This window comes from Osmerus eperlanus, unplaced genomic scaffold (genome assembly GCF_963692335.1).
Source record: "Osmerus eperlanus unplaced genomic scaffold, fOsmEpe2.1 SCAFFOLD_65, whole genome shotgun sequence".
Classification (NCBI taxonomy): Eukaryota; Metazoa; Chordata; class Actinopteri; order Osmeriformes; family Osmeridae; genus Osmerus; species Osmerus eperlanus.
The window spans coordinates 48,866-68,865 of NW_026911134.1; the positions used below are offsets into that span (position 1 = coordinate 48,866).

At 54.1% G+C, this 20,000-nt stretch overlaps 3 protein-coding genes across 3 annotated transcripts in view; all 3 read left to right on the top strand.

Annotated features, from left to right (window-relative positions):
* dot1l (DOT1-like histone H3K79 methyltransferase) overlaps nucleotides 1-7,331 on the top strand; it is an 18,676-nt gene extending 11,345 nt beyond the window's left edge. The window contains exons 18-30 of the mRNA XM_062455240.1: nucleotides 1-25; nucleotides 177-314; nucleotides 409-534; nucleotides 722-1,216; nucleotides 1,300-1,443; nucleotides 2,102-2,135; nucleotides 2,252-2,766; nucleotides 2,959-3,173; nucleotides 3,301-3,365; nucleotides 3,494-4,144; nucleotides 4,907-5,055; nucleotides 5,128-5,727; nucleotides 6,023-7,331. The exon at nucleotides 1-25 is cut by the window's left edge and continues 3 nt beyond it. Coding sequence (XP_062311224.1) covers nucleotides 1-25; nucleotides 177-314; nucleotides 409-534; nucleotides 722-1,216; nucleotides 1,300-1,443; nucleotides 2,102-2,135; nucleotides 2,252-2,766; nucleotides 2,959-3,173; nucleotides 3,301-3,365; nucleotides 3,494-4,144; nucleotides 4,907-5,055; nucleotides 5,128-5,625 — 3,055 coding nt within the window. The 3' untranslated portion in view covers nucleotides 5,626-5,727; nucleotides 6,023-7,331. The remainder of the gene's footprint in view (nucleotides 26-176; nucleotides 315-408; nucleotides 535-721; nucleotides 1,217-1,299; nucleotides 1,444-2,101; nucleotides 2,136-2,251; nucleotides 2,767-2,958; nucleotides 3,174-3,300; nucleotides 3,366-3,493; nucleotides 4,145-4,906; nucleotides 5,056-5,127; nucleotides 5,728-6,022) is intronic.
* Nucleotides 7,332-10,295: 2,964 nt separating this feature from the next.
* LOC134015681 (uncharacterized) lies at nucleotides 10,296-11,297 on the top strand. The gene has a single exon (XM_062455239.1). It carries the CDS (start codon nucleotides 10,296-10,298, stop codon nucleotides 11,295-11,297), a length of 1,002 nt encoding a protein of 333 aa, XP_062311223.1.
* Nucleotides 11,298-11,914: 617 nt separating this feature from the next.
* amh (anti-Mullerian hormone) lies at nucleotides 11,915-15,972 on the top strand. The gene is made up of 8 exons (XM_062455244.1): nucleotides 11,915-12,248; nucleotides 12,844-13,146; nucleotides 13,248-13,420; nucleotides 13,504-13,612; nucleotides 13,683-13,791; nucleotides 14,039-14,475; nucleotides 14,580-14,857; nucleotides 15,320-15,972. The coding sequence occupies exons 1-8, from the start codon at nucleotides 12,107-12,109 to the stop codon at nucleotides 15,461-15,463; spliced, it is 1,695 nt and encodes a 564-aa protein (XP_062311228.1). The 5' UTR covers nucleotides 11,915-12,106; the 3' UTR covers nucleotides 15,464-15,972.
* The last annotated feature ends 4,028 nt before the right edge of the window (nucleotides 15,973-20,000 follow it).

Sequence of the window (20,000 nt, forward strand, 5' to 3'; positions counted from 1 at the left end):
GCTCTTCCACACCAAGCTGGATGAGGTACACACTCCACACACACACCAAGCTGGATGAGGTACACACTCCACACACACACCAAGCTGGATGAAGTACACACTCCGCACACGTGTCTGTATGACTGTGTGTCTGTATGACTGTGTGTGTATATGACTCTGTGTGTGTGTGTGTGTAGCTGGGGGTGAAGGCCCTGACAGAGCAGGATGTGCTCCAGGCCCAGAAGGAGATCTCCGCCCACAACCAGCAGCTGCAGGAGCAGACCAGACAGCTGCAGACCGACATGCTGCAGCTCCGAGACCACAGCCTGCTGCTGGTGAGCCCCTGCTGGAGGGACAGAGCCTGTGCAACAAGCCCCTGCTGACACAAGTGTGTTTAGTGACAGGCTACGTGTGTGTGTGTGCGCACAGCTGAAGGCTCGGTGTGAGGAGTTGCAGCTGGACTGGGGGGGTCTGTGTCTGGAGAGTCTTCTGAAGGAGAAGCAGGCCCTGCGCAGGCAGATATCTGAGAAACAACGCCTCTGTCTGGAGCTGCAGGTACACACACACACACATGAACACCTGCCTCCATCATCTCTGTAGTGGTGCTCAGTACAGCGCCCTCTGCTGTCACACTCTCAGTACTGCAGCTGCTTCATGTTCACCATGGTTACGGCCCTGAAAAAGCTCTGTGGTTTACAACTGCTGAAAGACATCACCATGACCCCTGACCTGTGTGTTCCAGATCAGCATCGTGGAGCTGGAGAAAAGCCAGAGGCAACAGGAGCTTCTGCAGCTGAAGTCCTACAGCGCCCCCTACAGAGGGGCCGGGGGGGGCCCCCACCACCCTGCGCTGGGGGCCCCCCCCGGGGGGGGCGGCCTCAACGGCATGAGCCCCCAGCTGACCCTCAACGGGACGGCATCCCCTGGGTACGAGCGGGGGGTCGGGGGGGCCCGCTACCTCCCTGTGTCCCCCGACCACGAGGCCCCCGCCCCTGACGCCAGGCAGCGAATCCTGGGGGGGGCAGGGGGGCTGCACCCCCTCCCAGACTACACACGCTTCTCCCCCGCCAAGATAGCCCTGAGGAGACACCTGAACCAGGACTCAGGGCATCTCCGGGGGCTGGGGGGCCACCGGGGGGAGCTTGGGGGGCTGGGGGCCCCCGCTCTAGGGCCCAAACCCTATGGCTCCCCCTCCTCCAACGGACAGCTGAGCAGCGCTGCAAAGACCTCCGACCGGGTAGGGAGAATACACGCGCGCACACGCACACACACGTCTCTTCTTCACACACCCCTGAGTGTCCTGCTGTGTGTGTGGTCCAGGCTGGTAAGGAGAAGAGCCCTGCTCAGGCAGACACCATCACCAGCCTGCCTGTCAGCATCCCTCTCAGCACGGTGCACCCCAGCAAGCTGCCCGTTAGCATCCCGCTAGCCAGCGTGGTGCTGCCCAGCCGGGCAGAGAGACTGGTGGGTCCCCTGGAGCACAGCACAGCATAGCTAACTGTCTGCATAGCACAGCATAGCTAACCCTGTCTGTCTAGCACAGCATAGCTAACTGTCTGCATAGCACAGCATAGCTAACCCTGTCTGCCTAGCACAGCATAGCATAGCTAACCCTGTCTGCCTAGCACAGCATAGCTAACCCTGTCTGCCTAGCACAGCATAGCATAGCTAACCCTGTCTCCCTAGCACAGCATAGCATAGCTAACCCTGTCTGCCTAGCACAGCATAGCTAACCCTGTCTGCCTAGCATAGCATAGCTAACCCTGTCTGTCTAGCACAGCATAGCTAACCCTGTCTGCCTAGCACAGCATAGCTAACCCTGTCTGCCTAGCACAGCATAGCTAACCCTGTCTGCCTAGCATAGCATAGCTAACCCTGTTTGTCTAGCACAGCATAGCTAACCCTGTCTGCCTAGCACAGCATAGCTAACCCTGTCTGCCTAGTACAGCTTAGCTAACCCCTGTCTGCCTAGCACAGCATAGCATAGCTAACCCTGTCTGCCTAGCACAGCATAGCATAGGATAGCATAGCTAACCCTGTCTGCCTAGCATAACATAGGATAGCATAACTAGCTAGCTGTGTCTGCATGGCCTACTATATCAGCTTTTTTTCTTTGTTTCAGAGGAGCACACCCAGTCCTGTGTCCCAGACTAATGGTGAGCAGCTTCACACACACAGCTACACACTACACGCACACACCTACACACACACACCACACTTACACACACACACTACACACACACAGCATGTTCTCACCCCCCTCTCCTCCCAGGCTACTCAGGTCTGGTCAATGGAGGCCCCCACCCCCCGGACGAGCAGGCCCCCCTGCCGGCCAGCCGGCCCCCCATCAGCCCCCCCTCCAGCACAGGAGGAGTACTGCAGTATGCCGACGCCCCCCCCAGAGCCCCCCCTGACGACGGGGGTGGGGCCTCAGACTCAGACCCCCTGGACGGAGAGTCTCGCCGGCGGATCTTCTTCTCCTCTTCCTCTTCCTCCTCCTCCTCTTCCTCACTGGGCGGGGCCTCCTCCAGGCTCCACCCCCCATCCACCGGCGCCAAGCACCACGGCAACCACCACCACCACCATCACCACCACCACCAAGCTACGTCTGGAGTCTCTCCACACACACATCCTCACACACACTCCCAGGAGGGGCGCAGGCGGGGGAGGAGGAAGCGGAGTTTGGCAGGGGGGCCTCCGGCAACCACATCCCCCAAGAGGAAGGCCTTCCCTGGGCTAGGCTCCGGCGTGCAGCCCTCTGGCTCCCCCCTCAACATCAGCTCCATGGTGAGTGTAGTCCTGCTGTGTCCTGGGGGCACGGATAGTCTGGGACGTTGTCTTGGTCTCTTGGTTGGTTGTAGGAGTTGTTGGTTAAATGGGATGTTAATCAAATGAGATTAGATTGGACTCACACACAGTAGAGCTTCTCTCTGGAAGATGCTAAGGAGTCTGTGTGTGTGTGTGTGTGTGTGTGTCAAGGTGAACAACATCAACCAGCCTCTAGAGATCTCAGCCATCTCGTCCCCGGAGCAGTCTTGCCGGAGCCCAGGCCCCCCTGACCTGGACCCCCCTGGGCCCCCTGACCTGGACCCCCCTGTGCTGCAGAGGGAACGCCCCCTGGATGCCCCTGGCAGTTACTCCTCAGACCCCAGCTCTGACGATGAGGACTCAGGGTACCCTGCCAACCGCTCCCGGTGAGCCACACACCCCGCCTACAACCACAACGTCACCCTACCCTCCTCCTACAACCACATGACCCTACCTTCCTCCTACAACCACAATATGATATAAGTAGGATTGTGATGGTTGGTGTGTGTTTAGGATTGAGAGGAAGATCGCCACCATCTCTCTGGAGAGCCGTGACGTGGCGGGGAGAGGAGAGAGAGGTGAGGAACACTTCCTGTCTGGTCTGCCTGTCTAACCAACACTCATATTTGTGTCCAGCTATTTTAAATACTGTTTTCCCTCCCCCTCCTTCTCCCTCCCTCCGTCTCTCTCCCCCTCTCTCTCTCAGTTGGGAGGAAGTCAGGTGGAAGTAGTGGCAACATAACAGGAAGTGAGGTCAGCTCTTCCTCCTCCTCCTCCTCCACCTCCAAATGGAAATCGACCTTCTCCCCCATTTCCGACCCCAAGCCCCCCCAAGACCTCCGTCAGGGGGGCTCCCCCTTCGGCCCGGGGGGGCCGCGTGGCCAGGGGGGTTCCCCCCCGGGGGGGCCGCGTGGCCAGGGGGGCAGCACCGACTCCGACTCAGACCACAAGCCCTCTCAGCGCCGGGGGGGGCCCAGCGGGAACATCACCCCCCCCAACCCCTTCCTCAGCCAGGAGGCAGGGGGGCGGGGGGCCAGCGGGGGGCCAGCGGGGGGGAGGCAGAAGTGTCGTGAGTGGGAGGTGAAGACGTCGACCCCAGGCCTGTCTAGCCAGAACCTCTTCATCTCTGCCAGCGCCGGGCTGCTGGCTGGCAGGGTGGGGGGGGGCAGCCCCGTGGCCGGGCCGGGGGGCGGGGCACCCTACCTGGGTCAGTTCCCCCTGGGGGGGGCCTCTGTGCTCCAGTCTCTGTTCGGGGCCCAGACCGGAGCTCCCATGGGGGGGACGGGGCGGCTGGTCAACGGACACACAACCCTGGGAGGATTCTCCAGCCCTGGGCTGGCTGGAGGCACTGCTGGAGGTGAGGACCACACACACCTTACCAGACTCTCACTTTACCACACACACACCTACCTCTCACTCTGTCTGATTATGAGGCGAGGGGGGGAGGAGGGGCAGAGAGAGAGTGGGAGGAGGGAGGGAGAGACCTCTGCTGTGACCAGGTAAGTTGATCCTCATGCTGGTCCCTCTCTGCAGTATGACTGTCTCCCTGTCCCTGGTACCAGGGTGGTGGACCGGTCAAGATGGCCGCTGCATTTTGTCGTCAGTAAAAACAGAACTCGGAAGTTGAGAGAAACTTGACTTTCCAGTCCTAGCTGGACTGATCAGTTTCACAGCTCCTGTGCAGTACCCTATCAGCGAGTGGAGCCACCATGTGGAGCGCACCCACCCTGTGAGGACAGGTCCTGATAGGTTGGCTGTAGAGAGAAGTTAGCAGGCCTGCATGGTCCTAGTGCCCTCCATACCTACATCACCTGGCTGGTCCTGCTGCTGCCTGGCCTTTCACTACGGACCCTGTCTGGAGAACACACACACTTGCTCTAACACACTCACACACTTGACCCTCTTTCTGGGTCCATAGTGAAAGGCCTCTGCTTCTGCCTATCTGTCTGTCTCTGTCTATTTGTCTGTCTGTCTCTGTCTATCTCTCTGTATCTGTCTGTGTGTCTGTATGACCTGCTTGCCGCTTTGCAAACCTGGCTCAGCCCTCCCCTTCTCTGTCTCCCTCCCCCATCTCTCTCTCCCCCCTCTCTCCTCTCCTGGTCTCTGCGTGTGATTGCAGGTAGATTTCACCATGTGGTCCCTTCAGGCTCCTCACACCAGTTTGGGGCTGCGAGGGCCAGCCCAGGGGCCCGCTCCTCTCTGCTCAGTCTGTCCTCCTCCTCCCAGCAGCACCTCCTCCCCTCTGCCCAGCCCTCCTCCTCCCAGAAACTCCTCCTCTCTGCCCAGCCCCCCTCCTCCTCACCCCAGCATCTCCTCCTCTCGGCCCAGCCCTCTTCCTACATATCTGTGGTCTCCTCCTCCCTCCCTCCCTCCCATTTCAACCGCACCCAGACAGTGCTACACACCTCCCCCTCCTCCCTCTCTCTCCCCCCTCTCCCATCCTTGCTAACCTCTTCCTGTATCTCCACCTCCTCCCCTTCCTCTCGCTCTGACTCCTTCCTGTCTGCTGGTCTACCTCCCTCCTGCGTCCAGCATCAGAGAACTCTCTCATCCTCCTCTCCTGTAGCTGCTCCTTCCTCCTCCTCCTCCTCTCGGCCCTTCACCGGGCCCTACCACCTCCCCCCTCCTCCCCCAGTTAGCTCCCCAGAAGAAGGAGGGGCAGGAAGAGGATCTGGGAGGGGGACGATGTGGCGAACATTGGGCCTCCCCTCCTCCTCTCACCCCCCCTCCTCCTCTCACCCCCCCTCCTCCTCTCACCCCCCCTCCTCCTCTCACCCCTCCTCTTCCTCTCACCCCTCCTCTTCCTCCTCCCAGCTGTCAGGTGCCCGGCCCAGATAGGGGGGGTGGGGGACAGGGGAGGGAGCAGGTGAGTCTGGCTTGGGGAGAGGAGGAGAGGGCGAGACCCCTGGGCTCCCCAAGCTGCTGGTCAGTTTGAACAAGGTACGTAAAGTCAGGTATGAACTGTTACCCAACACAACACGACTCACCCAGCAGAGATATGAGTGACCTTCCCTCCCTCCCTCTCCTGTCATCACCAGCACAAGCATGGGATTCAAATGTATTCATTTCTAAGACACTTTTATTTGATCTCAAATGACTTGCAGGGGAGAATTTGAACCAGTGACCTCTTGATGTGCAGTCAAAAGCTCTAACCACCAAGCTATGACCCATCCCCATGTTTGGTTCTACTGATGTCACATCCTGTTTAACTGCTTCTCATTCTTGTCCCGGACAGGTAACTGAAGATATCTACCTCAAGACAACGATAGCTATGCAAGCAGTCCAGGTGTGGAGCCAAGACGTTCTGCTCCTGGTTCTCCAGTCCTGGGACACACACACACTCACACACAGACACGCACCACTGTGAAGGTCAGAGGTCATGTTTGTGTGAGTAGGAGGAGGGGGGTACCTCGTGAGTGGACACCTGGCCAGGCTGTTTCTATGGGGCAGTAGAGAGTTCATCACTGCCTCCCAGGTGCTGAAATCTTTTATGAAATACATGTAAAAAAAAAAACATAAATAATTAATACTTTTTTGAATGTTTTAGACTTGATTCTGATATTGATATACAGATCAAAGCACAGCACATTCCACTAAGTACACACTACCTAGTTACCTAGGTAACTGCTCAGTGCACTCTCATCTTCTTGACCTCTAACCCCTCACATGACCAGGTCACATAACCAGGTCACATGACCATTGAGGGACTTGACACTTTGCCCCTGGGGTAAGGTGCTGGGGGCTATGGTAACCAGGGTTCACACTGGACAACCCCCTCCCCACACACACACACACACACACACACACACACACACACTGTGGTGAAGCAGCCCTGTGCAGCAAACACACACACACACACTGTGGTGAAGCAGGGCAGTATAAGCAGGCATGATGTCACCTGCTTGTTTGTGAACAGAAGAGATTAAAGAGAAGCCACGGTGCTAGCAGGGTGCTAACCCTAGCAGGGCGCTAACCCTAGCATGGCGCTAACCCTAGCAGGGCGCTAACCCTAGCAGGGCGGCCATGTCTCATTCCTGCTCTCTCTTCTCCTCTGGGCGGCCTCACCTCCCGCCACCCTGACCACTTCCTGTTCTGTTGTGGTGCTTCTTGTAACTCGTCCAACCCATACACACACACACACACACACACACAGCAATCCAAAACCTCTTTTCATACACACTGGGAATTCAAGAGTTAACAAACAGTAACAAACTACTGGGCAATTTTCACATCGTTTTAAATCTTTTTATTTTCTATTTCATTGTACATTGTGAACAATGTTGTACTGTGAATGGAGATCATTCTCTGGCTATATAATTGTGTATAATTTAGATTATTATATTTATGCTGTCAGATGGTCTCCATTCGCTATGTGAATTAGAGGTTTTCTAATTCTGTTTTGTCTTTTGTTTTGTTGTGTTGATATCCTGAACCGTGTGTGGAATGCATAAGTTTGTGTATACTTGACAAAAAAAACAAAAAACAATGGTGCTATGATCTGTACAACTCTGGACTGTGCCTGAGTAAAGTGTCTTCAATATTGACCGGATCAGTGAGTTGTGCCGAGCTAGCGATGCCCTTCTGCTGTGGAGAGGGTGTCCTCCCTGGTGCTGTTGATAGACCAAGCAGGTGCTACTAAGACTGGGCCTCCACATGTACCAGCCTCTCTAGCTTGGAGTCACACACACACACACCATACACACACCTCACGCCACATACACTGCAGGGAACTCCCGCTACTCTCACACATCTGTCATCGGAAGGGAGAATATAGCTCGGTGGTTAGAGTATTTGACTCCAGATCGAGATCACGGGTTCAAATCCCACTTTACTGTATATCTGCTAAATGAATATATTGATGTTAACCAGCAGGCTGCAGCCAGGCAGGCTGAACACAGCAAGACCTGCTGTTTACAGGCTCTTCCAGCCTAACTGATCGGAAGCTAGTTGTTCCTGTGTTAACCCAGCACCCCTCCTCTACTAGCCTGGTGACAGCAACCATCTGCAACCCAGCCTTACATCCATCCCTCTAATACCAACTGTTCACATAGATCTGGTGCTAACTAACATGCTGTGCTATTGGTGTGTGTGGTACCTTCTGCGGACAGGTGTGTCTGTGCGTGCGTGCTCCACCAACCCAGTTTCCATACCTCCCGGGGTGCTCAGATCAGAAACACAGTGCTGTGTTTGTCTAGTACTGTTCAGAAACACAGTGCTGTGTTGGTCTAGTACTGTTCAGAAACACAGTGCTGTGTTGGTCTAGTACTGTTCAGAAACACAGTGCTGTGTTGGTCTAGTACTGTTCAGAAACACAGTGCTGTGTTGGTCTAGTACTGTTCAGAAACACAGTGCTGTGTTGGTCTAGTACTGTTCAGAAACACAGTGCTGTGTTGGTCTAGTACTGTTCAGAAACACAGTGCTGTGTTGGTCTAGTACTGTTCAGAAACACAGTGCTGTGTTGGTCTAGTACTGTTCAGAAACACAGTGCTGTGTTGGTCTAGTACTGTTCAGAAACACAGTGCTGTGTTGGTCTAGTACTGTTCAGAAACACAGTGCTGTGTTGGTCTAGTACTGTTCAGAAACACAGTGCTGTGTTGGTCTAGTACTGTTCAGAAACACAGTGCTGTGTTGGTCTAGTACTGTTCAGAAACACAGTGCTGTGTTGGTCTAGTACTGTTCAGAAACACAGTGCTGTGTTGGTCTAGTACTGTTCAGAAACAGTGCTGTGTTTGTCTAGTACTGTTCAGAAACAGTGCTGTGTTTGTCTAGTACTGTTCAGAAACACAGTGCTGTGTTGGTCTAGTACTGTTCAGAAACACAGTGCTGTTTGTCTAGTAATGTTCTCTCCAGTCTGGTGGTCTTTTATACCTTTAACAAAGACAAAGCAGGTATATCCCCTTCCGCTACCATGCTAGCCTTCTGCTGTTTGCCTTCTGCCAGGGTACCTAGCTAGCATGCTAGCCTTCTACTGTTAGTGGGGGCCAGGGTACCTAGCTAGCATGCTAGCCTTCTGCTGTTAGCAGGGGCCAGGGTACCTAGCTAGCATGCTAGCCTTCTGCTGTTTAGCGGGGGCCAGGGTACCTAGCTAGCATACTAGCCTTCTACTGTTAGCGGGGGCCAGGGTACCTAGCTAGCATGCTAGTCAACCTCTGCTGTCTCGTCATGGAATGCTTCCTCCATCTCTGGGGGCACCGTGTGTGGGAGTGAGAACACTGCTGTCATCACCGTTCTGGAGCACAATATTAGATGGTACCACCTTTAAAACCAGGAATTTGAGATCTGTCCCACTTCCTGTTTGTGCACCTGCTAGGCAGAGGACTACAAATGCAAACACAGAGAGAACTACAAACATGAACCCTGATATTTAACTCAGGAACCTGTCAAAATGAGGTAACATTTTCTAACTACTGGAAGTCTAATCAGGTGTGGCATTGCCCAACTCAGGAATGACACCCTTCTCTCTGGTGATGCGACTCGTAATAACTGGTGATGTCAGTTAACAGATCGCCTTATTGATAAGTGTTCGGGTCTTATTCCCGAACCTAAAGATTCTCGCTGTCACACACGCGTGGCTTCCGAGTGGTGGCCTGCTTCCGGTTTCTCCTGTGGAGCAGGAGACCCTCACAGGCTGACACACTCTGGCTCTGCAAGCTGTGTGACAGGTGTGTGACAGGTGTGTGGCAGGTGTGTGTTGATCAGTGAAGCCAGGACAGGTGTTAATGAGGTGAAAGAGGTGCAATAACAGCAAACCTCTGTTACAGACTCCAGGGTTTGTGTTGGTGCTTATATCTTTTAAGATGTTTAAATGACGACATTTTGAAATTAAATGTTTGTTTTTCCGCTTTTTATGATCATTATTAATAAATAATGGTTTCATATAAATATTCTCCCTGTTGTGTTGATGAATTCCTGTTCAATGTGTGTTGACTGGATTCCTGTTCAGTGTGTGTTGATGAATTCCTGTTCAGTGTGTGTTGACTGGATTCCTGTTCAGTGTGTTTTGACTGGATTCCTGGTGGAGGGAGGGAGGACTCTAACTCAACAGGACATTCTGCAGACAGACTCATCCTGTGGCCATATATGGACCAGTGTGTTTTCGGACGTTATTACTCAGTTGTGTGTGATGGGGGGGTAGAGGCAGTAGTCTCCTACCTTTGAAGCTGTGGTGTTAGTGTGTATCAGTGTGTACATCATATCACTATTGTTATTTAGATACATTACAGATATGATTGTTGTATGATGTTGATGGAATGAAACATGACTAAGTTGACTGAGTGTTAGACATGGTCTAAAGGCACACCTTCCCTTGTGTCTGTCTTTTTAAACACCATAGTGTTCATCTACCAGATGCTTTTACCTAAACCCATGTAGAAATACAGCTTGTAGAAATACAGCGTGTAGAAATACAGCGTGTAGAAATACAGCATGTAGAAATACAGCATGTAGATCCAGGATCAGAAGTGCAGTTCTAACTGCTTCAGAGTCAAGGAGCGGGTCTCCCTGTCAGAATGATTCTGTTCACCCAGGTCCCCTCCGACCCCCCAGGTCCCCTCCGACCCCCCAGGTCCCCTCCGACCCCCCAGGTCCCCTCCGACCCCCCAGGTCCCCTCCGACCCCCCAGGTGCCCCCCGACCCCCCAGGTCCCCTCCGACCCCCCAGGTCCCCTCCGACCCCCCAGGTCCCCTCCGACCCCCCAGGTGCCCTCCGACCCCCCAGGTCCCCTCCGACCCCCCAGGTCCCCTCCGACCCCCCAGGTCCCCTCCGACCCCCCAGGTCCCCTCCGACCCCCCAGGTCCCCCCCGACCCCCCAGGTCCCCTCCGGCCCCCCAGGTGCCCCCGGCCCCCAGAGGGGTCCTTGGTGGTTATCTCTAACAGGCAGAGAGCCACAGCACCCAGTGTTCCCAGAGAGCCACAGCACCCAGTGCTCCCAGAGAGCCACAGCACCCAGTGCTCCCAGAGAGCCACAGCACCCAGTGCTCCCAGAGAGCCACAGCACCCAGTGCTCCCAGAGAGCCACAGCACCCAGTGCTCCCAGAGAGCCACAGCACCCAGTGCTCCCAGAGAGCCACAGCACCCAGTGCTCCCAGAGAGCCACAGCACCCAGTGCTCCCAGAGAGCCACAGCACCCAGTGCTCCCAGAGAGCCACAGCACCCAGTGCTCCCAGAGAGCCACAGCACCCAGTGCTCCCAGAGAGCCACAGCACCCAGTGCTCCCAGAGAGCCACAGCACCCAGTGCTCCCAGAGAGCCACAGCACCCAGTGCTCCCAGAGAGCCACAGCACCCAGTGCTCCCAGAGAGCCACAGCACCCAGTGCTCCCAGAGAGCCACAGCACCCAGTGCTCCCAGAGAGCCACAGCACCCAGTGCTCCCAGAGAGCCACAGCACCCAGTGCTCCCAGAGAGCCACAGCACCCAGTGCTCCCAGAGAGCCACAGCACCCAGTGCTCCCAGAGAGCCACAGCACCCAGTGCTCCCAGAGAGCCACAGCACCCAGTGCTCCCAGACCTTGATCTGCTGACAACAAGCAGGCAGCTATGGGAGTTATTGAGGGTGAGGGCCTACACACACACACCATAACATACACACACACACACACACACACACACACTATGACACACACCTCGCCATGACAATACACACCTAAACTTTCCCATGGAGGTCACAGGTCACACATTGTTGGACTACGGGGCTGTGAGACAGCTAGACTGGGGGCTGTGAGACAGCTAGACTGGGGGCTGTGAGACAGCTAGACTGGGGGCTGTGAGACAGCTAGACTGGGGGATGTGAGACAGCTAGACTGGGGGCTGTGAGACAGCTAGACTGGGGGCTGTGAGACAGCTAGACTTGGGGTTATGAGATGTATTTGTGGTGCGTAGTCAGTCAGGCCTCAGTCGTGGTCCGGCCTGCTGTCTGGCTAGTGGACAGTGCTGCTACTGTGGACGCTTCATGAGAGGCCTTGAGGACAACATGAAGATCAGTCAGCTCCTTCCTCCAGTATTGGGGTGCGATGCGACCTGCCCTCCCTCTGTCTGCTCACCAACAACACCTCATTGTGTGTTCCTGCTCTCCCCCTCTCCTCTTATCTTGCTCCCTGGCTGGGATGCTGGTCTCAGGGCTCCCCTCAAGGACACTGCAGCCCTGGCCCTCGCCCCACTGGGTGGGAACAGCAGGGGGAATGCTGTGTACAAAGCTGATCTCCTCCACTAACGCCGCAGAACTTGGGGGAGAGTTCAGCATTCTGACACATGGACTGAGAGACAGACAGACTGAGAAGTAGACAGACAGGTAAAAAGACAGGTAGACAGACAGGTAGGCAGACATGATGCTGTGCTGTGTTATGTGCTGGCTGTTTCTCCAGGCCTCCAGGATGGGGGATGCTTTGCCCCACCACTGCCCAGGACAGGGCTCTCCACTGGGGGAAAAGTGTCAGGAGGAGACCCCCTCAGACCATCCAGAACCAGGTCAGTCTCACCACACACACACAATGACACCTGCTAAATGACTAAATGTAAACACACACTAGTAAACACATCACACACTCTCAACACACCATGGCTACACTTTTACCCCATGTGACTTTTGAACAGCTCAACAGAAGCCTCAAGTCTTATTTACATTTAGTCATTTAGCAGACGATCTTATCCAGAGCGACTTTACAGTAAGTACAGGGACATTCCCCCAGGGCAAGTAGGGTTAAGTGCCTTGCCCAAGGACACAACATCATTTCGCACAGCCGGGAATCGAACTGGCAACTTTCTGATTACTAGCCGATTCCCTAACCGCTCAGCCACCTGACTTGTTAAAATAGTTTTTCCTGATCTCATGGATGTGTTTGTGTGTAGCTCCTGCAGATATGGTAACAGACAGGCCTGCTTGACTCCTGTCTGAACCCTGACAGGTTCTAGAACTTCTGTCTAGACACATGAGATCTACCTCGCTCTAGAATAGAAGTCTGCTATTTCAACCACATGTCAAATACATGTGTATTTGTGTATCACATACATGTGTACACTTGTAAACTTCTTTCAGTGAACTAACGGGTGTTTGTGTTTGTAGGCAGACTGGTGATGCCCCGCCCCTCTGCAGAAGAGGGTGTGGAGGGGGGGGGCTCAGACCAACATACAGCCCCCTCCTCACTCCACCCTGCGGCCCCCCCCTGCTCTGGGGGCACCCTGGGGGGACCGCTGGAACACATGCTCTCAGCCTTACAGGAGGGCTGGCCCCCCCGAGGGAGGCAGGGGGGGCAGGAGGCTCTGGTCCGGTTTGGAGTGTGCCCGGGGTCGGAGGGGGGGCCCGTCGCTGCCCTGGCGCGGCTGGCTGGTGCTGGGGACACACTGCGTGTCATGCACCCTGACACAGGTTACCACGGAGACACACCCAGCCTCACTGGGTGCATCTTAATAACAATGTTTTAATTTAGTAGATGCCTGTCATGCAAGGTTCTGTGTTCCTCCACACAGAACTGGTGGAGGAGGAGGAGGGAGGGGGAGGAAGGCTGGTGTTGACCTTTCACCTCCCCCTCTCTACGCTCCTGAAGCTGCATCCTGTCCTCGCCCTGGCCTCCAGCGTTCCCATGACAACCTCAGACATGGAGGTCTCCTTCACCAGCCCTGCCCTCCAACCTCCTACACAGGTGAGGCTCCGCCCATCTCCTAGGCCCCGCCCCCAGGCCAGGGAAGTTGTGGTCTTGACTCTAGATGTTTCTGTGTCTCCCAGACGCTGTGTCTGTCATCGAAGACCCAGTACCTGGTTCTGACTGGACAGCCCTCAGGGGGCCACAAATGGAGAGTTTCTGTCACGTTGAAAACACCGGAAACAGAATCAGGCATGAACCACCGTTCAGATCAACTTCATCTGTTAGAGTTTAACCTCTCTAACCTCTTCTCTCTCTGCAGGACAAAAGTTGTCTGAGCTACGAAGGATTCTGATTGGTAGAGAAGCAGCCAATGACATCATTATGACCCCTCTGCTGCTGTTCTCATTGGATCGAGCGACGGGAGAGAGGTGAGGTTTCATTGCTTCAGAATTAAATCACTTTCTAAGCCAGCTCATCATTACATTTACATTTTTATATTTTATTCAGGTAGCAGTTTGCAATTTGGATGTCCAAAGCGACATCCAAATTGTATTATGTTTAAATGTTAAATTGCAGAATTGCTGTAAACTCAATTAATCAAAACTATAATATCACCATAGAACCATGACTGGATGATTCTTCCTGAGTTCAGCGTTGTTCACTTGTGTTCCCCAGAGAGCCCCTGGAGCCATGCCCCTTCCTGTGTCAGCTCCAGAGCTTCCTGTCTGAGGTGCTCCCACAGGTGCCCCCACAGGTGCCCCCCCAGAACGCCGCCCCCTTCCCCCTGGCCTCCCTGAACTCCCTGCCCCCCCTCCCCCTGGGCCCCTCCTCAAGCGAGGCTCTCCTCCTCGGCCTCATCAACTCCTCTGGTCCCACACTGTTCTTCTTCCCCCAGAAGAGGGCAGTGCTGGGGGGGCAGGGGGGAGCCCTGTTGGGGGGCCAGGGGGGGGAGCTTTCCCTGACCCCCGGCCTGCTAGAGGCCCTTAGGCTGCGGCTGGCGGAGGCCGTGGGCCAGCTGGGGCGGGAGGAGCTGGGCTGCAGGGGCGTGGAGAGGCTGCGCAGGCTGCAGGAGCTCGGCGCCCTCCCCAGGCCAGGAGAAGAACTGCAGGCTGGTCAGTTTATTAGGTTTAATTTTGATTAAGATGCTCATAAGGATCTGAATGGCCTGTCTTTGGTGAGTGTGTGTGTCAGTAACAGGGGGTGTCTCCACTACTAGGTGTGAGTGGCTCCAGAGAGAGGCAGTATCGGGCCCTGCTCCTGCTCAAGGCCCTGCACATGGTTCTGGGGCAGTGGGAGGTGGAGCGAGGCCGGCGTGCAGCCCGGGCGTCCCCTGAGCGGAGCTCCCTCTGCCGGCTGCACAGCCTGACCGTGTCCCTGGAGAGCTTCTTCAAGGACCCGCCGCACGCCAACATCAACAACTGTGAGGGCAGCTGCCACTTTCCCATCCTGCAGGGCGTCGACGGCAACAACCATGTCATGCTGCTCAACAGCCAGGTACCCTGCACACCTGCACACCCTGCACACCTGCACACCTGCACACCTGCACACCTGCACACCTGCACACCTGCACACCCTGCACACCTGCACACCTGCACACCCTGCACACCTGCACACCCTGCACACCTGCACACCTGCACACCTGCACACCTGCACACCCTGCACACCTGCACACCCTGCACACCTGCACACCTGCACACCCTGCACACCTGCACACCTGCACACCCTGCACACCTGCACACCTGCACACCTGCACACCCTGCACACCTGCACACCCTGCACACCTGCACACCTGCACACCCTGCACACCTGCACACCCTGCACACCTGCACACCTGCACACCTACACTCCGCACATTGTACACTACACTTACACCATGTTCATTACACCTTCACCTCCACCCTACTCAGTGCAGGAACAAGGTGGAGGTGCAGCTCTGACCAGCCTGTGTGTGTGCAGGTGCAGGGAGGGCGGGAGCTGGGACGAAGCCCCTGCTGTGTGCCCCTGGAGTACGACCCCCTGCTGGTGGTGGAGCTGGAAAACAACGGAGCCACCATCAGCATGAAGGACAACATGGTGGCCAAGCAGTGTGGCTGTCGCTAAGGGGATGAGAGGAGGAGGAGGAGGAGGGGAGGAGGAGGAGAGGAGGAGGGGAGGAGAAGCAGGATGGGCCACAGTTGTGAGGGCCTGCATGTGCATGATTTTATTCTTGTTATATTATTATGTTATTGTGTAAAAGTGTTCTGTCTCCATTCAAGAGGAGGACTGTCAGTTGGTCTTAGCATGGTTGAGGTCTTAGCATGGTTGAGGTGTTAGCATGGTTGAGATGTTAGCATGGTTGAGATGTTAGCATGGTTGAGATGTTAGCATGGTTGAGATTTTAGCATGGTTGAGGTCTTAGCATGTCTGGGTTCCTAAATACATAACACATCTTGACAAGAGTAATGACCAGTTTGGACACAGTGGTACTGCAGTTTTTCAAGAGGAAGGTGTTTTAATGTACATATTTCTCATTGACGTATGCCACATGTGATGTTATATATTAAAAACCAAATATGAACCTTAATAAACATTTCCTCATTTTAAAACGTATTGCTGATGATCATGCATAACAGGACATTGTGTAACTTCTTTTGATATTTGCCTCGATATGAGACCATGTGTTGTATTTTCAAAGACATCATTTCTATTTTCAAAAATATGCACCAGTTCAACACCCATCCAAGATATCCAGATGTTACTAAGATCCAGACAAACGTGATTCTACAGTGTTCCTTCTCTATCCTCCTGCTTCAGCAGACCGCTCCTGATGGCCTCCTTGTTCCGGAGCCTCATGGTTCCTCCCAGGCGCTGCTTTTTCTTCATCCTGGCCGCCTCCTCGTCTTCCTCGTCACCCCAGACCCAGCCCACCACCTCCTCCCACAGGGGCCTGGCAGGCTGGGGCACACACACACACACGCACACACACACACACACACACAGTAGTTTAGAATGAAGTAGTGTGCAGGAAAGTAGCATCAAGCGGTAAAGATTTCTGAAGTAACAAAGTAAGATTCAATTGAACTAAGTTGTTGTGATTATGAAGTAACTAAGAAGTAAGAAGTACCAGGTCTGTAAGTGAGTAAGAAGATGTGAGGTGTGTTGGTACCTGAGCAGCAATGCCCTCCTCCCCCCCTAACAGGCCTGTCTGCTCCAGCACCGAGCCCAGCGCCTCTGCAACAGCACAGAGCATACCTCACTACCTCCAGAGCTACAGCACAGAGCATACCTCACTACCTCCAGAGCTACAGCACAGAGCATACCTCACTACCTCCAGAGCTACAGCACAGATCACACCTAACTACCTCCAGAGCAACAGAACAGAGCATACCTCACTACCTCCAGAGCTACAGCACAGATCACACCTAACTACCTCCAGAGCTACAGCACAGAGCATACCTCACTACCTCCAGAGCTACAGCACAGATCACACCTAACTACCTCCAGAGCAACAGAACAGAGCATACCTCACTACCTCCAGAGCTACAGCACAGAGCATACCTCACTACCTCCAGAGCTACAGCACAGAGCATACCTCACTACCTCCAGAGCTACAGCACAGAGCATACCTCACTACCTCCAGAGCTACAGCACAGAGCATACCTCACTACCTCCAGAGCTACAGCACAGAGCATACCTCACTACCTCCAGAGCTACAGCACACCTTTCACCCAACTGGATGTGCTGTGACCTGAGTTCTGCAGCACACTACTTATAATACGATCCCTGTCCTCCATAATACCGAACCCTGACCCTGCGTGTGTCAGTTACACACCGTTGACCTCGTTGACCCCAGAGCTGACCAGCACCAGCAGCAGGGCCAGAACCAGGCAGCGGTTCATGGTCAGCCCCCTCCAGGGGCTGGGAGCCTCACTCAGACTCTGGAGAGACAGGAGACGCTCGTACGACACTGGGGGAGAGAAGAGAGGGGGGAGGAGGGAGAGAAAGAGAGGGATCTCACTGGACTGATATTCCACTGTACCGCTGTGAAATGCAGGAGAGAGTTTTGTACAAGTGTTTTACTTCTGTTTCCCTCCCAGGTCCTAGTGTGTGTTGGATCGTGTCCTGCAAGATAACACAGAAACAGTCAAATTTAATGTCTCAGAATCAGTATCTGCTCCTGCTGTTGCTCAAGCAGTCAGCTGCAACACGTGAGGCGTCTGCTCAGCTGGGCGATCCCATAATAACACGGTCAGAAATAGACCAGGGAGCCTACAGGCACCGCAACAGTGCTTCCTCCTGTTCGTTTTAAAGGAATTTAACTTAATATCCTCACAGAAAAGACAGAAAATAAAACCTACCTTGCAGAACCTTGCTTTGCTGGGAAGGGAGGGACTCGGTTGTTGGTGTTTGGGGTGGTGCTGGGGGTGGTGCTGGGGGCAGGGCTGGGGGCGGGGCTGGGGGTGGTGCTGGCGTGTGAGGTGTTCCTGACAGACACACACAGCTGAGCAACGAGAAAGAAAACTAAAAGGTCCTGAGATACACACACTTGTGGATATGTAGTTGCTAACAATAACAGTGTAGTAATGCTGTAATAACACTAATAACATTGCAATAACCGTGTAAAAACTGTAACAATAGTGTACTAACAACATCATATTGATCATGCCACCAAATACAGATTAAAACTAAACTAACAAACCCTGTTTGAAAATGAAGTCGAAAGTCCAGATATTTGTGAAAAGAATGTCAGGAGTGAAAGAAAGAAGTTGTCAGAAAAATAAATAGTGAAGTAAAGTACTGATACCAAATACATCTAAAGTACAGCAATGAAGTATTTGTACTTCCCATCTCTGGTGTGTGTGTGTGTGTGTGTGTGTCACCATAGTCAGAAGAGGAAGGAGAAGCCTGTTGTCACCGTATCCAAGCACTCACCTGGTTGATACAGTGTTGGTTGCCATGGCAGCTGTGAGTGTGACGCAGGTACCTCTGCCCACATGCACGCTCCTGTGGGAGTGCACGTGGCCTTCTCCCTCCACTCAGTCAGGGCGAGGCTGACATGACAAGCTGCTGCCATGGCAACTGTTGGCTGCATGCGCCTACATGTCATGTAATGAAGTCTCTCCTCCCTCTATCCATCCATCTATCTATTTCTATCTATCTTTCTCTCTCCTCTCTCTGTCTCTCCTTCTGTCTCCTTCCGTCTCTCCTTCTGTCTCCTTCTGTCTCTCCTTCCGTCTCTCCTTCTGTCTCTCCTTCTGTTTCTCCTTCCGTCTCTCTTCTCTGTCTCTCCTTCTGTCTCTCTTTCTGTCTCTCCTTCTGTCTCTCCTTCCGTCTCTCTTCTCTGTCTCTCCTTCCGTCTCTCTTCTCTGTCTCTCCTTCCGTCTCTCTCCTTCTGTCTCTTCTTCCGTCTCTCCTTCTGTCTCTCCTTCTGTCTCTCCTTCCGTCTCTCTTCTCTGTCTCTCCTTCTGTCTCTCTTTCTGTCTCTCCTTCTGTCTCTCCTTCCGTCTCTCTTCTCTGTCTCTCCTTCCGTCTCTCTCCTTCTGTCTCTCCTTCCGTCTCTCCTTCTGTCTCTCCTTCTGTCTCTCCTTCTGTCTCTCCTTCCGTCTCTCCTTCTGTCTCTCCTTCCGTCTCTCTCCTTCTGTCTCTCCTTCTGTCTCTCCTTCTGTCTCTCCTTTCGTCTCTCTTCTCTGTCTCTCCTTCTGTCTCTCCTTACGTCTCTCTCCTTCTGTCTCTCCTTCTGTCTCTCCTTACGTCTCTCTCCTTCTGTCTCTCCTTCTGTCTCTCCTTCTGTCTCTCCTTCCGTCTCTCTCCTTCTGTCTCTCCTACTGTCTCTCCTTCTGTCTCTCCTTCTGTCTCTCCTTCCGTCTCTCTTCTCTGTCTCTCCTTCCGTCTCTCTTCTCTGTCTCTCCTTACTCTGATGCCTTCTGATGCCCCCCCCCCCCCGAGTGAGTACGTTGGGGCTAGGGTACAGTGAGCTGATAGAGGCTGGGTACAGTAGAGGCTGGGGTACAGTAGAGGCTAGGGTACAGTGAGCTGATAGAGGCTGTGGTACAGTAGAGGCTAGGGTACAGTGAGCTGATATAGGCTGGGGTACAGTAGAGGCTAGGGTACAGTAGAGGCTAGGGTACAGTAGAGGCTGGGGTACAGTAGAGGTTGTGGTACAGTAGAGGCTGGGGTACAGTAGAGGCTGGGGTACAGTAGAGGCTAGGGTACAGTAGAGGCTACCTGCAGTAACCAGCAGACTGCAGCAGAGGGCTCTCACAGCCAGCAATTCTGCAATCTGCTTCACACTGAGAGGCTGGGTGCTGTGTTAGGTGTGTGTGTTGAGTTGGGGGTGTTGTTTTGTGTGTGTTTTTGTTGGGTGTGTGTGTGTTGGGTGTGTGTTCTTCATGGTTGTAGCGAGGGTTGGGGAAGTGAAGGGAGTCTGAGGTCCATGATCACAATAGTGTGACCGGCTGCATGTCTACATGTCTGTCTGTCTGTCTGCATGTCTGCCTGTCTGCCTGTCTCTCTGTCTGTCTGCATGTCTCTCTGTTTGTCTGCATGTCTGTCGGCCTGTCTGCCTGTCTGTCGGCCTGTCTGCCTGTCTGTCTGTCTGCATGTCTCTCTGTCCGTCTGCCTGTCTGTCTGTCTGTCTGCATGTCTCTCTGACTGTCTG

Coding starts and splice junctions, on each gene's coding strand:
- LOC134015681 (XM_062455239.1), top strand. CDS start 10,296: ATGATTCTGTTCACCCAGGTCCCCTCCGACCCCCCAGGTCCCCTCCGA.
- amh (XM_062455244.1), top strand. CDS start 12,107: ATGATGCTGTGCTGTGTTATGTGCTGGCTGTTTCTCCAGGCCTCCAGG. Junction 13,792..14,038: donor GATCGAGCGACGGGAGAGAG/GTGAGGTTTCAT, acceptor TGTGTTCCCCAG/AGAGCCCCTGGAGCCATGCC. Junction 14,858..15,319: donor TCATGCTGCTCAACAGCCAG/GTACCCTGCACA, acceptor GTGTGTGTGCAG/GTGCAGGGAGGGCGGGAGCT.